Raw genomic sequence first — 12145 nt, 5'->3', positions numbered from 1 at the left:
GGTCTGCGGGCCAGCTGGCAGCACGTGTTATGTGCAGGGTGAGGTGCGAGGCGCTGCCAGTGGGGTCTCTGGCTCTTTCCCAGGACAACATCTTAATTTTCTGGCCAGGCTGCAACCATAATCTATATTTTATGGACTGACACCAATGTTACCGAGGTTCTACACTATCCTGTACTGCTATCCTGTTTGGGGCCCTCGCTCCCCAGATACACCAATGTGCTCCAACTATAGAGAATTTCACACCTTCAGTATGCCTTCCAACGTTTGCGCACCTCTGTTCTCACCTGGAATTCTCTTATCTCTTCTTGATGACCACTTACTCTTCCAACATTCAGTTAGAATTCCAACAAGACTTCCCCCTGAGATCCTGAGGTGCCACTTTGTCCATACTTGACACTCTACATCAATGTCTCATTTGATTCAGCAATCGTTGATTAAATGATGCCTGCACTGTGCAAGTTGGCATGCAAAGTGCTGAGGACAAAATTGGGTTTTGCTTTCAAAGAGCTTCCAGTTGAGCAGACCATGCAGACCAGAAAACAAGCATTTCAAATGCCATTTTATAAATGCTAGGTTAAAGGGAAGTACTGTACAAGGTGCTATGACAACCCTGATCTAGATGAAGAGTGTCCAGAGGCATCTGGGAAAAAAATGACCTTGAAGTTTAATTTTGAGAATACAGTAGATGCAATTGCTCTAAGTCCTCACTGTGTCCACAGACGCTGTAGATGCTCAATAGATGTTTGGGTGAATATTCAGTCTTCATTGCAGCTCCCTGTCTTCCCCTGTCATCCCAGGCATTCATGCTTTCGGTATGCAGAGAGGGCCCTGAAGCAACCACTTCAAGAAACAGAAAGGAAGCAGCTGACAGTTTGCAGTGCTTGGTAGTGGCCACTTCTTTCACCTCTAGAGAAACTTCCTTCTGTGTACCCAGAGAACTGTCTCACTAACCCCGAACTTGACATAGTGTCTATGACTGTTCCCCCTCTGTCATCCACCAATATCATGGCTCAATAAGCACATATCATCTTGCTGATGAGGAGCCCAGGAATAGTGTCTGCCCATCTGAGGAATGAAAGAGCTGAACTAGTATGTGGAGGGAAGGATGGGTCTGCTAATAGTGGGATCAAAGGTGGCACGTTTCTCAAAGCCATTGATTAAAAAAACCGAACCAAAGAGCTATCTTGAGTATCTGCTACATGCCCTACAGCGGTGGACACTGTGGGTGACGCAAGGATGAGAAAAACACACTCCCTGCCTTTTAGGTGAGGATAAGGAAAGCAACAGGAAAAGAAAACTCAAGGCAGAGCATGCTAAGTGTTGTGACAGAGGCCAGCTCTCTAGAATTCTCTGGTTCTCTTCTTAGGGCCCCCTGGTCTAGGCACACAGCCCCAGGAAGTTCTCTCTCACCCTGTCCAAGTCCTGGCCAGCTCCCCCTCTGAGGTTTCTCGTCTATAGCTTCTCTGCTCCACAGCCCACTGCTCCTCCCAGCAGCATTGGCCTCCTGCGCCCCTCTCTCCTCCAGCCCATCCTGTCAGTCACCACCTTCCTCGGGCCTTCCCCACTGTGAAGACCCAGCGATTCTCCTGATTCCCGCTCACGTTTGTCCACCTAGCCCTACATTCCCCACCTACCTCCCATCGAAGCTCTGTGTAAGAGAGTGGTCAAAATGAGCAACTGCCAACTATTCCCCGAAGCCTGCACAAATGCCCTCTGTTGACATACTTCTCTTTAAAAAAGTCTCCCCTTAGGACTTCCCTGGCAGTCCAGTGGTTAAGACTGAGTTTCCAATGCAGGGGATGTGGGTCCGATCACTGGTTGGGGAACTAAGATCCCTCATGCCATGTGGAGTGGCCATTAAAAAAAGAAAGAAAAATTCTGATACATACCTGGCTGAATGTTCAGGAACTCACAATAAAATACTGTTTTTCATTTCTGATGTGTTAAGAAGAGTTTAGCTTAGTGAACTTGAAACTGCAGGGAAAAGATGAAGTGTGGTCAACAGAATGATTAACAGTGTCAGATGTGGGCAAGACGACTCCTCCAGAGGGACCCATCCTGGCCCTGCCCTGCCATGCCCCTTCCACGAGGCACAGTTGAAAGACCAGGGAGATGTGACCACCTGGTGCAAACAGCTGCCATCCCATCCACCAGACCCTGGACTCCTTGTCCAAACAGATGCAAGCCTGATTCAAGGGCTTGTACGAGCCTTTCCCCTGGGTCCATCCTCACAGAGGTGGCACTGCCACGGCGCACAACCTGAGGCCTGAGTGGTTGTTGGCCAAGGGGCGGGTGTTTGTCTCGCAGGGATATGATGGCATATGAGGTGTGGGCTGGGGTGTCCCTCGAAATGTGGAAAAGAACCCGGTGGGAAAAGGAGAGCAGCCTTGATCATGGGACGGCCACCTCTGCCAACACACTGCGGCACAGACCTGAGTCTGAGAGTTCTAAATTTGAGCGTGGCCTTTCAGGATGCTGCATCAAGGTAGGAGGGCAGCACATACTGGAGCTCACCTTACTTTATAACAGGTAATAACACTTGGACAGCATGTGGCTCTCCATCTGTATTCTTGTCTCTGGCTGTACACACGTTGGTTAAAGGAATGTATTTTATTGTGTGAATGTATTTATTGTGAGTTCCTGCTAAAGCGCTTCAGTCGTGTCCGACTCTGTGCGACCCCATAGATGGCAGCCCACCAGGCTCCCCCGTCCCTGGGATCCTCCAGGCAAGAACACTGGAGTGGGTTGCCATTTCCTTCTCCAATGCATGAAAGTGAAAAGCGAAAGTGAAGTTGCTCAGTCGTGTCCGACTCTTCGAGACCCCATGGACTGCAGCCTACCAGGCTCCTCCGTCCATGGGATTTTCCAGGCAACAGTACTGGAGTGGGGTACCATCACCTTCTCTGTGTGAGTTCCTAGATAGGCCTAAACGCAAAGATCTGGGCAAGCCTTTTATTGGTTATGTGTGTTGGGCAATTAGACTCCCTAATAATGCTGATGTCAAGGCTCTCTCCGTTGCAAGAGTATCCCAAATCAAATTGACAATCATACACAGGACTTTCTTGGCTCTTAGTAACTTGGTGTCCAGTGGTGGCAACCTCAGGTGTGTCTGGATCCAGCAGCTGAAACAAGCATCCTCAGCCTGCAGTCTCTTTGGCTGCTTTCCTGTTGGCTTCATTCTTGGGCAGGACTACACAGTTAACAACTTTACATTCTATTTACTAAGCAATTCTAGCAGAAAACTAAACATATTTTCACTTTTTTCTAAAGTCCAGCAAAGTCCAGGAGTTTGCTGATTGGTTATATGCCTACCATTCTTGCCTGGAGAATTTCATGGAGAGGAGCCTGGCGTGCTGCAGTCCATGGGGTCGCAAAGAGTTGGACATGACTGAGCGACTAACACTTTCACCTTTCATGGAGGGTCAAGGCCTATCCTCTAAAAATTGTAAAGATTCGGGGAGGTGGTGGTTCACCAGATAAACATTAAGATAGGGTTGTTTCCTGAGGCAGAAACAATAGTGAGATGGTAGGGATTGAAGGCTCAGCACTCAATGTGGGCCAGCCACTATTAACGTGAACAAGAAAATGCAAACACACTCAGACTGTGTCTGTTGAACAGAGAGCAGCTGGAGAGCACACTCACTTTCCTACTGCCCTGAACTCTGGGATCAGAATTGGAAGCTTGAAGAAAGCAAGCTTCACACAGTCACAGTCTCACAAGGCGTCCCCAGGTTTGTGTTTATGAATCATGCTTTCAGTGTCTACGGCTAATTCTGCAGTGCCAACCTGTGTCATCAGTGGGTCTCAGTCTCAAGAGCTGTGTGCTGAAACCAAGTCATGCTCACCTGGAAGACTCCCATTTCTGGAATTTTGTAGAGAACATGAATCCCAAATCACTAAGTTTCTAGACACATGGCCAACTGGGGGCACTGCTGGGTCTATAGCATACCATCACTAACTCAACACAACAGTGTGTGTTTCCTACTTACCTGCTGTAATCTCCAATTATAAAACATCTTTTAAAGACAAGTCTTATTACCTTAATTGAAATTGATGAAGACTATCAACAGACCTTCAGATGTGCACTTTTTCGCTTTAAGTATTTTTATTTTTAATGACTGATAAAAATAATCTATATACCATTTTTTTAAATTTCCCCAAATTTTTATTCTGAAAACTTTCAAACCCACATAAATTGAAATAGTAATATTAAAGTATTAACACTGCCTTCACACACAAGGATTTTTTATCAAAAAAACATAGTGGCCTCTGGGCTACATGAATATCCAGGTAACTTTCGCCATGCTGACAGGGAAGCAGCCTCATCTTTACTGAGAGGAGCTGTTTTCTGTCCCCGGGACATCTCTGTAATGACTCTTCTATAGTGTTTTCATTCATTTTATTAGAAATTCATAGCCCTGGCAAGGCATGAAGGGCCAGATTTATTTCCATTTTACAGATGAGGAAACAAACTCAGAGAGGTGAAGTGATGTGTCTGTTCAACAAGTGCCCCAGCTGAAACTGGAACCAAAGACTTCTGACTTCAGTAACTCAACATCCTGCGATCACTGCCCCTCCTGGATATGCAATCAGAGCAAAGCCAGAGCCAAGCAGGAATGCAAAGTGTCTTAGTCTCATTCTTCTGACAACCAGAAAGCGAAGCTTCCCCAGGACCCAGGTGCACAGTATTATCAGTCAGAAGTCTATTCTTAGGAACGTCAAACTGCAGTGCAGAGAGGGTACTGACATTTCTGTTAGCTGCCTGGTTCGAATTCAACACTTATTGAGCGCTTACTCTATTCCAGGCAGTGTGTGTGGGACATGGAGCAAATCTGACAAGGATTCCTGTCACATTCCAGTGGCTTAATGAGCAACCCAAAAGCTGCCAATGAGAGACTGCAGGGCTGCATCCTGCCATTAGTGTTTTGTTTGGTTCCTACAGTGCTTAACATTTTTCTTTTGATAATAAATTGCCAACTTCTGGCTTCTCTGAAATGGGCAACTTCTACTGGATTCCAGAATATTAAGTCACAGCCACACCTGCCCCTGACCCAGGACAAAGGTCCTCTAGAGATGACTTCAGTTCCCACCTTTTCCTACTGTCTTTCATCCAGACAACTGTGGCCCAACTCACCTACTTCTATTACCCACCTGACACCCCTGAAGCCAACAAATATCCAAACAAAATAATTTCAGATAGCATTAAGTAATGCAAACTAAAATATAATGAGCTAATGTGATATGACTGGTGGAAAGGGCTACTTCAGATTGAGTGGTCAGGGAGGGTCTCTAAAGTGTAACTGAAACTGAGAACTGAATTATGACAAGCATGGCAAGTCTGCCAAGAGAAGGGAAAAAAATGCTTCTAAGCAGAGGGAAGAACAGAGGCCCAAGTCCCCTTTGAAGCTGGAAATAACTTGGCTTGGTTGGAGGAGTGGCAGGGCTGGGAGAGTGGTAACAAGATCACAGGAGGAAGAACCCAGGTTTCACAGGGCCTTGTATGCCACAGTGAGAATCTTGGATTTCATTCCGAGTGTGAGGAGGAGTCTTGGGAGGGTTTCTAACTTGGGAATGATGTGATCTGCTTTACATTTTTCAGAGATCACTCTGCTATGTACAAGAGTGACTTAACGAGGCAAGCCAGGAAGCAGGAAGGCCAATGAGGAAGCTACATTATAGTGGCCCTGTAGGTGACAGTGGCTAGGACCAGGATGGTATCAGAAGAGATGGAGAGGAGTAACAGATTCAGCATTTACTGCCATGTAACCCAAAGAATTTTCTGGTGGAGTGGATGGTAATCGTGTAGTAGGGCAGAGGGGGCGTAGAAAAGGGAGTAACTGAGGAAAACTCCAATGCTGTGATTTGTTCACATGTTTATATGAGTTGGGGGTGATTAGGGGAGGTCCAAGTTTTAGGGAGAGGGAAGAATTTATTTTGGATAAATTTTGCTGAGGCTCAAGTCTGCCTAGATTCCTCATTTCCCTTACCTCTCCCATCCAAGCAGTCCTCAAAGTCCAAAAATGTGAACTTCTAAATACCCAATCTATTCAATCTATCCCTTCAACGCCACTGCCTCTGTCCTGATTCAGTCCTCTCTCTTGCCTTGACTTTTACCACAGCCTTCTCCAGCTGTGAATAAACTAACAAAAATCACTTCACAGACTTGTGTACCTTTCGTCCACCAGCCATCTTCGATGGCAGAAATCATGTCTTATTCATATTTATCTCCAGTGTCCGTGCTGCACTGGGCACAGAATAGGCCAGCAAATGTTGGATGACCTGAAAAGAGGTTCTCCTCAAACAGGATACAACCTCCTGGAAGAGAAGAGCCCTACCTTGGGATTCTGTGATTCCTCCACCCAACTTAAAGCAGAAGCAGATATGAAATGTACCATCAATCAAATCCCAGAAGCTTAGCTTTCCCAAGAGATTCAAACTGCCCTGTTTGAGTCCCAGTTTTACTCAGTAGTTAATAAATGATATTCGACAACAGATAACAGATTATGACTCTTCTCCCTTTTTCTTTCAAATCTAGGAAGGTCAAAAGATAATTATTCTCCATTTGACAAGTAAGAAAACTGAGGCACAGAATGAAATCCCGTAATTACTTCTGGATGAAGTTAGGCGCTTTGCCTGGGTTAAGATCAGCCTTTCCCTGAGCCACTCCCCAGTTCTGGAATAGGAAGGAATCTCAGTCTCCCACCCCTGCAAGACTGCTGTTTAGCACTCAGGTCTTCCCTGGGTTTTGCCTCCTTTGGATAGCAGGGTGTGTTGTCCCAAGGTCAAAGACCATGTGCTCCCTCTCTTCTAATTACCTCTCCTCCGTGCCTAGTGAAGAGAGACTCCACCCCTTGGGCCCAGGAAAAAGAAAAGCACCTTGGTCATTAGCCTGGGAGGTTGTTAAGTGGGCCAGGAATCATCACCAGCAAGAAGAGAGAGAGATCTGAGTAGGCCAGAATAGTTTCAGTGGGGAAAAGGAGAGAGAAGCTGCCATTAGGAAAATCAGGACACTCCTTTCAAAAGGCTTCCACTGGGGGAGAACCAGGGAAACGGCAGCAGTGGAGACGAGAGCAGGTCAGATCCTTCCTACTGTCCCTCCTCCCACAGTTATTTCTTCAAGGCCCCCAGGTTCTTCAGGGCCTCCTGGGCCTGCGTCAGCTGCTGCTGAAGCCTCTGGCGGGTGCTTTCGTTGGAGGCTCGCTTCAGGAGGGCCTGCATTTCCTCCACCACTGCCCGGTAGCCAGGCGTGTTGTGGAAGAGCCGCACTGCTCGGTCCCCACAGGATGCCAGAAGCCGGCCAGTGATGTCAAAGGACAAGTCACTGATACACTCCCCGTGGACCTGCTCGAAGCTCTCCTCCTTCTCACCCCGCCGGGTGTTGTAGAGATGAATACTGCTGCCGCTGGCCAAGGCCAAGACCTGGGCGTCAGGGGAGAGCGCCAGGCGGCACGGCACGGTGCTCGCTTCTTCAAAGCGGCCTGTCCTCAGCAAGTAGGGGTCCTGCTGCTTCTTGTATTCCACGTCTGTGTCCCACAGTTTCCACGTGCCGTCCTTGGAGACAGAGGCCATCCTGCAGCATGGAAAGTCAGGGCTCTAGCCTCACACACCCTGGAGGGGAGGGCGCTGGGACGCCACTTGGGACGCTAGCTGGGAAGCCAACTCCACTGCTATGTCTACTTTCTGCTGAGGGCCAGAAATCCCCCCACTGCACAGCTGCTGCACAGAATGGCTGGAGGCTCCTGGTTGCCAAGAGGGGCTGGGAGTCTTGGTAAGAAACTGGTAAGAACTCAGAGAGGATTCACTCACCTCCGGGAGTCATTGGAGAAAGCAAAGAAGTGCACGGCTGCAGAGTGGCCCTTCAGTTCAAAGGCTCGCACAACCTCCTGGAAGTCCCCTTTCTTCCCAAAGCAGACTTCCCAAACTTTTACATCTGGGGTGAAGCCACACGAGGCTACAAACCTGCCGGACAACCCAGGCTGCTTTAAAACTTAATTTTAAGGGCAGCTTTTTCTGCAGATCCACTAAACTCCTGAGAGAGTTCATAATCGTGTATCTAATAACACTGTCTTTTAAAAGTGCTTTTATACATGACCTCAGTTCATCCTCACAGCTATAAGATACACAGTACCCCTGCCCCAACCTTTTATATGCTTTAAATAAGTAGAAACTAAGGCCTTGAATCTAGATATCCTGATTCCACATGCCTGCTCCTTCTGCTACTTGAAGCTGGCTCTCTACTCTCTCCACCCTAGCCCCCAGCTCCAATCTCAGCCCACATCCAATGCCAGAGTGCCCTCTTCCTTACCTGCTACAAGGGGATATAGCAGCATATGTATTGTTCATGTGGTTGGTGTTGATGGTGGACAGCACCTGGCCTTTCAGATTCCAAATGAGGACGGTCGTGTCACTGGAAGCAGTCATGATGAACTTCCCTGGAGGTGAGGGGGCGTAACACGAGCTGAGGTCAATGACCTGATCAACTGACTTATGAAGGCCTCTGCTGCCCTTCATATCATGCTCCCCTCCCGCACCAAGGGTCGCCACAGATAAGGATATGACTGAAGACTGGCGATTACCTGCCTCTCCTAGGGACTTGCTGTGGCTCCCAGGAACTCCAGGGGAGCCCAAACAAGGTCCCTTTTGTCACACCAGAACTGAGCATACCTCTCAGGCTGCATTCACTTATTCAGTGAATATAACAGTCCATTCCCTCTTGCCTGGGCCAAGCTCCATCCTCTGAATGCCTCTCACCTGTGTCAGCGATGCCAATGTTGACAATGGGTGCCTTGTGCTTTTTAGGAAAGTCCTCCGGGGTGGCCGTGAAAGTATAGCCTCCATCGTCTCGTTTCATCATCTTGAAGACACGGAGGGTGTCTCCATTAGCGAGCCAGACGATGAATGCTCTAGAAACAGGGAGCAGACAAGTCTCTCACTCCTTCAGACACAGAGACCTGTGTGTGTGAGGCCCTACGCTAGGCAGGCTTTAAGGAGAATCAAGATCTCCCTTCAGGACCTATAGTCCAGCCTCATAACCCTTAATTCAGAATCTCTTAAAACTCCTTAGAAGGTTAGGACTCTCATAGTTCTGGCTACTTTAGCTTGTCTCTAGGGTTTAGAAAACCATGAGAGCTTCCAAGACTAATCTGGAAATCAGTCAGGCTTTGGTACTTCCCAAATAGGAACAGATTTTCCCTACTCTACTTCCTTGTAGCTGCTGCTGCTGCTAACTGTGACATCAGTCGTGTCCGACTCTTCGTGACCCCCATGGACTGTAGCCTACCAGGCTCCTCCGTCCATGGGATTTCCCAGGCAAGAGTACTGGAGTAGGTTGCCATTGCTACTTCCTTGTTAGATAGCTGCATAACCCTCCAGGGAGCCTCAGACAGTGTTCAAGTTGTCTGGATGTTCCCTTCTGCCACCACAAGGAAGACCCTGGGTCCCCCCCTCAGTATCCCAAACCAGGTGTGGGAAAGACCTAGGCCTGGGTCAGGGCTTCTGCAGGCACACCTGGGGCTCCATCCTGTCCCACCTGCAGTCAGGGCTGAAGCGCACCAGGATGGCATGGTCCAGTTCCACGTTGGCTCTCATGCTGCGGTGCTCCCGCTGCAGGAAGTCCTTTGTGCTCCAGATGCGGACGGTACGGTCGTCTGCACAGGTAGCCAGGTACTTGCCATTGCTGCTGAAGTCCATGCAAGTTATGTTCCCACTGTGGCTCTAGGGCAAGGGCAGCAGCAGGTATGAACAGGAACCCCTTGGGCAAATGCGGAAACCCGTGCAACCATGACTCAGGGACCCTGTTGCTTAGATCAACAGCAAACTCCTGATGGGACGTCAGGAGGAGATGGGACAGGGCGTCTCCCCTGATCTGGGTCAGAGGCAGGGGAGTCTGTAACATGCACAGAATCCTACAAAGGAGAAGTCTGCGGGGCCATGAGTCTTCATATATACATGCTGTGCTGGGTACCCGTGTACCTTCAGTGCTGCAGCCAGAAGGCGGTGGGTGAAGTTGTGTTGCTGAGGCTTCTCCTTGCGAATCCGCTGTTGCAGTTTCTGCTTCTTGGATTTCAAGGACTTGTCAGGTGGACATCCGTTTGCCTTTTGGCCTATAAGGAAGGGCCAGGTCAACCATCCATTTACTCGCTCAGTCATCACTCAGTGACCACCGATGACTGGCCAGGCATTGAGTGGAGATGACCCTGTCCTCGAGAAGAGAGAGGAATACAGGGGAAAAAACCAGAAGCTTTGGAATCAGAGCTGGGTATGGACTATGTCTCTATCACTGAGTGATCCTGGGGAGGCTGCTTGCTATTAGCATATGTAACATAATCATACAGCACCCCACTGCACATTAGAGAAGGCACCCTCTCTGGGCAGGCGCAGCTCAGTGGGTTCACAGAAAGGCCAGTGGGGAGCAGATTCTTAACCAGACCTCTGTAAATGAGGGATAATGTGCACTACAGAAGCTGCTGGCGCTGGTCTCAGGTTAAGTTACTTAATTGCTCTGGGCCTTGGCTTTTCTAAAAGAAAAGTTGAGAACTGGGTGAGATGATATATACAAAATGACAAGCACAGTACCCAGAACAAGCACGAAAAAAGGCTCAGAGGGAATCCCAGAGAGAACCGGGCAATGAGAGGTAGTCACCATGTGCTGAGCACGTCCCCTGTGCTGAAAAGGGTGCCAGTCATTTTTGTATAAAATAGCTAATTTAATTGAGAATCAGGACAGGTGCAAAGTGGGCATGTGTCAGATCACTACAGATGCTCCTCAATTCCTACAGGAAGAAAACTCCAGAGGCCACAGTTACAAAGGCAGATCTGCTCTCTGCTTGCCTCTCCAGCCTTGTCTAACAAGCCCACTTCTCTCCTCTCACATTACAGTCAAACCAAACACTGTTTCAGGACTCCTTGGCTTCCTGCACGTTGCTATTGCCAGGAGTATTCTCCTTCTCTTGGTCGTCCTGGCAAATCCTTACACATGGATCCTTGAAGACCCCTTCTTCAGGGTTCTTTACTTGACCCCCGCCCACCACCGACAAAAGCAGGGCTGACCACTCCCACCCGTGGGAGTACTACTACAGAGCTAGTACTAGTATTCTGATACTGATCTTTCTATGAAACCCACGACACTGTATTTTTCACTTACATTTTCGAATGTTCTTTTACCCGACATTGGACTCCCCAAAGGAAAAGACCCCAAAGCCTACAGGAGGTAGTAGGTATTCAATAAATGCTGTATGTCGGTAGACCAGAGCGTTCACAAATGGATGTCTCTGTCCCTTCCTCCTCGTTTTCATAAAATAACGAACAAGGAGCGCGCGGAAGAGTTTCCGAGCGGCCTCTCAGCTGTGCTCCGAGGGAAGGCGGCTTGGTCTCGGCCACGCAGAGAGCGCACTGCCGCGCGGGACCCAGGTTCTAACAGATCGTCCCAAAGGGGCGCGATGGGCCGGGCAAGGCGGCCCCTACTCTCGGGAAGGGAAACTTATGTCATAAGAGGAGAAACTGAGGCGGGGAGGGCAGGTCACTGACACCCCCACAAGCCCGAACGGTGCGTCGGACCCCCGAGAAGGCCGGGGAGCGAGGTCTCGCGGGTCGCCCCTACCCGTCCCCGCCACACTCACCGGCGGACCGGCCGCTCGTCTCCTCCTCCGCGCGCAGCCACCCCCGCGCTACCGCAGCCGTCGCCACGAGGGCCAGCAGCCCGAGCAACAGCGACAGCCCCATCAGCTCCGGCATCTGCGGGAGCTCCATGTCCGCAGGACCACTGCCACCTCAGCCTCTGGCCTGGCGGACGCCTGCACGTCTCCGCGGGGCCGCGCACGCACGCGGGGCGGGGCCCGGCCTCTGGCGCGTCCCGAGGGGCGTGGCCTGGTCGTTGGTGCGTCTCCAGGGGCGGGGCCATGATCATTGGGCCCCCGGAAGGGCGGGGCCTGGCCATTGAGGCTGTGTGGTCGCGGAAGCGTTTCGGGGCGAGTAATGTAGTGCATGTAGTCCAGGCTCAGGCCTTCCCTTGACTACTTTACTGATAATCGTTAGTAAAGGCATTATTCCAGCCGTCATCACACTGGATCCTTTCAAGGAGGCAAGGGTCCAAATTTTACTCCCGTTCAACAGGTGGGAAAGTCTTAGCATTGGGAAATTCAGATGA

General features: G+C 49.6%; 1 protein-coding gene across 3 annotated transcripts; it reads right to left on the bottom strand.

Annotated features, from left to right (window-relative positions):
• Positions 1-4137: 4137 nt before the first annotated feature.
• TBL2 (transducin beta like 2) lies at positions 4138-11826 on the bottom strand. 3 transcript variants are annotated; one of them, XM_061401911.1, is made up of 7 exons: positions 11619-11826; positions 9973-10103; positions 9530-9714; positions 8752-8903; positions 8306-8432; positions 7807-7959; positions 4138-7570 (listed from the first exon to the last, which is right to left on the bottom strand). In XM_061401911.1, exons 1-7 carry the CDS (start codon positions 11746-11748, stop codon positions 7108-7110), a joined length of 1341 nt encoding a protein of 446 aa, XP_061257895.1. In that variant the 5' UTR covers positions 11749-11826; the 3' UTR covers positions 4138-7107. The 3 variants fall into 3 exon arrangements, with proteins under 3 accessions (XP_061257895.1, XP_061257896.1, XP_061257897.1); XM_061401912.1 differs by lacking the exon at positions 11619-11826 and adding an exon at positions 11144-11588; XM_061401913.1 differs by lacking the exons at positions 9973-10103; positions 11619-11826 and having other exon boundaries at positions 9553-9642.
• Positions 11827-12145: the final 319 nt, after the last annotated feature.

The sequence above is a fragment of the Bos javanicus genome, chromosome 25, assembly GCF_032452875.1.
Source record: "Bos javanicus breed banteng chromosome 25, ARS-OSU_banteng_1.0, whole genome shotgun sequence".
In the NCBI taxonomy this organism is placed as follows: Eukaryota; Metazoa; Chordata; class Mammalia; order Artiodactyla; family Bovidae; genus Bos; species Bos javanicus.
Note: the sequence above shows the minus strand (reverse complement) of the source record. Positions and strands in the feature narration are given on the sequence as shown.

What these genes read in the sequence shown, in the direction of transcription:
- TBL2 (XM_061401911.1), bottom strand. Translation starts at nt 11,748, where the DNA reads ATGGAGCTCCCGCAGATGCCGGAGCTGATGGGGCTGTCGCTGTTGCTC. An exon ending in GCTATATCCCCTTGTAGCAG is followed by an intron (nt 7,960 to 8,305) that starts GTAAGGAAGAGG and finishes GTTGTCCGGCAG; the next exon opens with GTTTGTAGCCTCGTGTGGCT. An exon ending in TTCTCCAATGACTCCCGGAG is followed by an intron (nt 7,571 to 7,806) that starts GTGAGTGAATCC and finishes TCCATGCTGCAG; the next exon opens with GATGGCCTCTGTCTCCAAGG.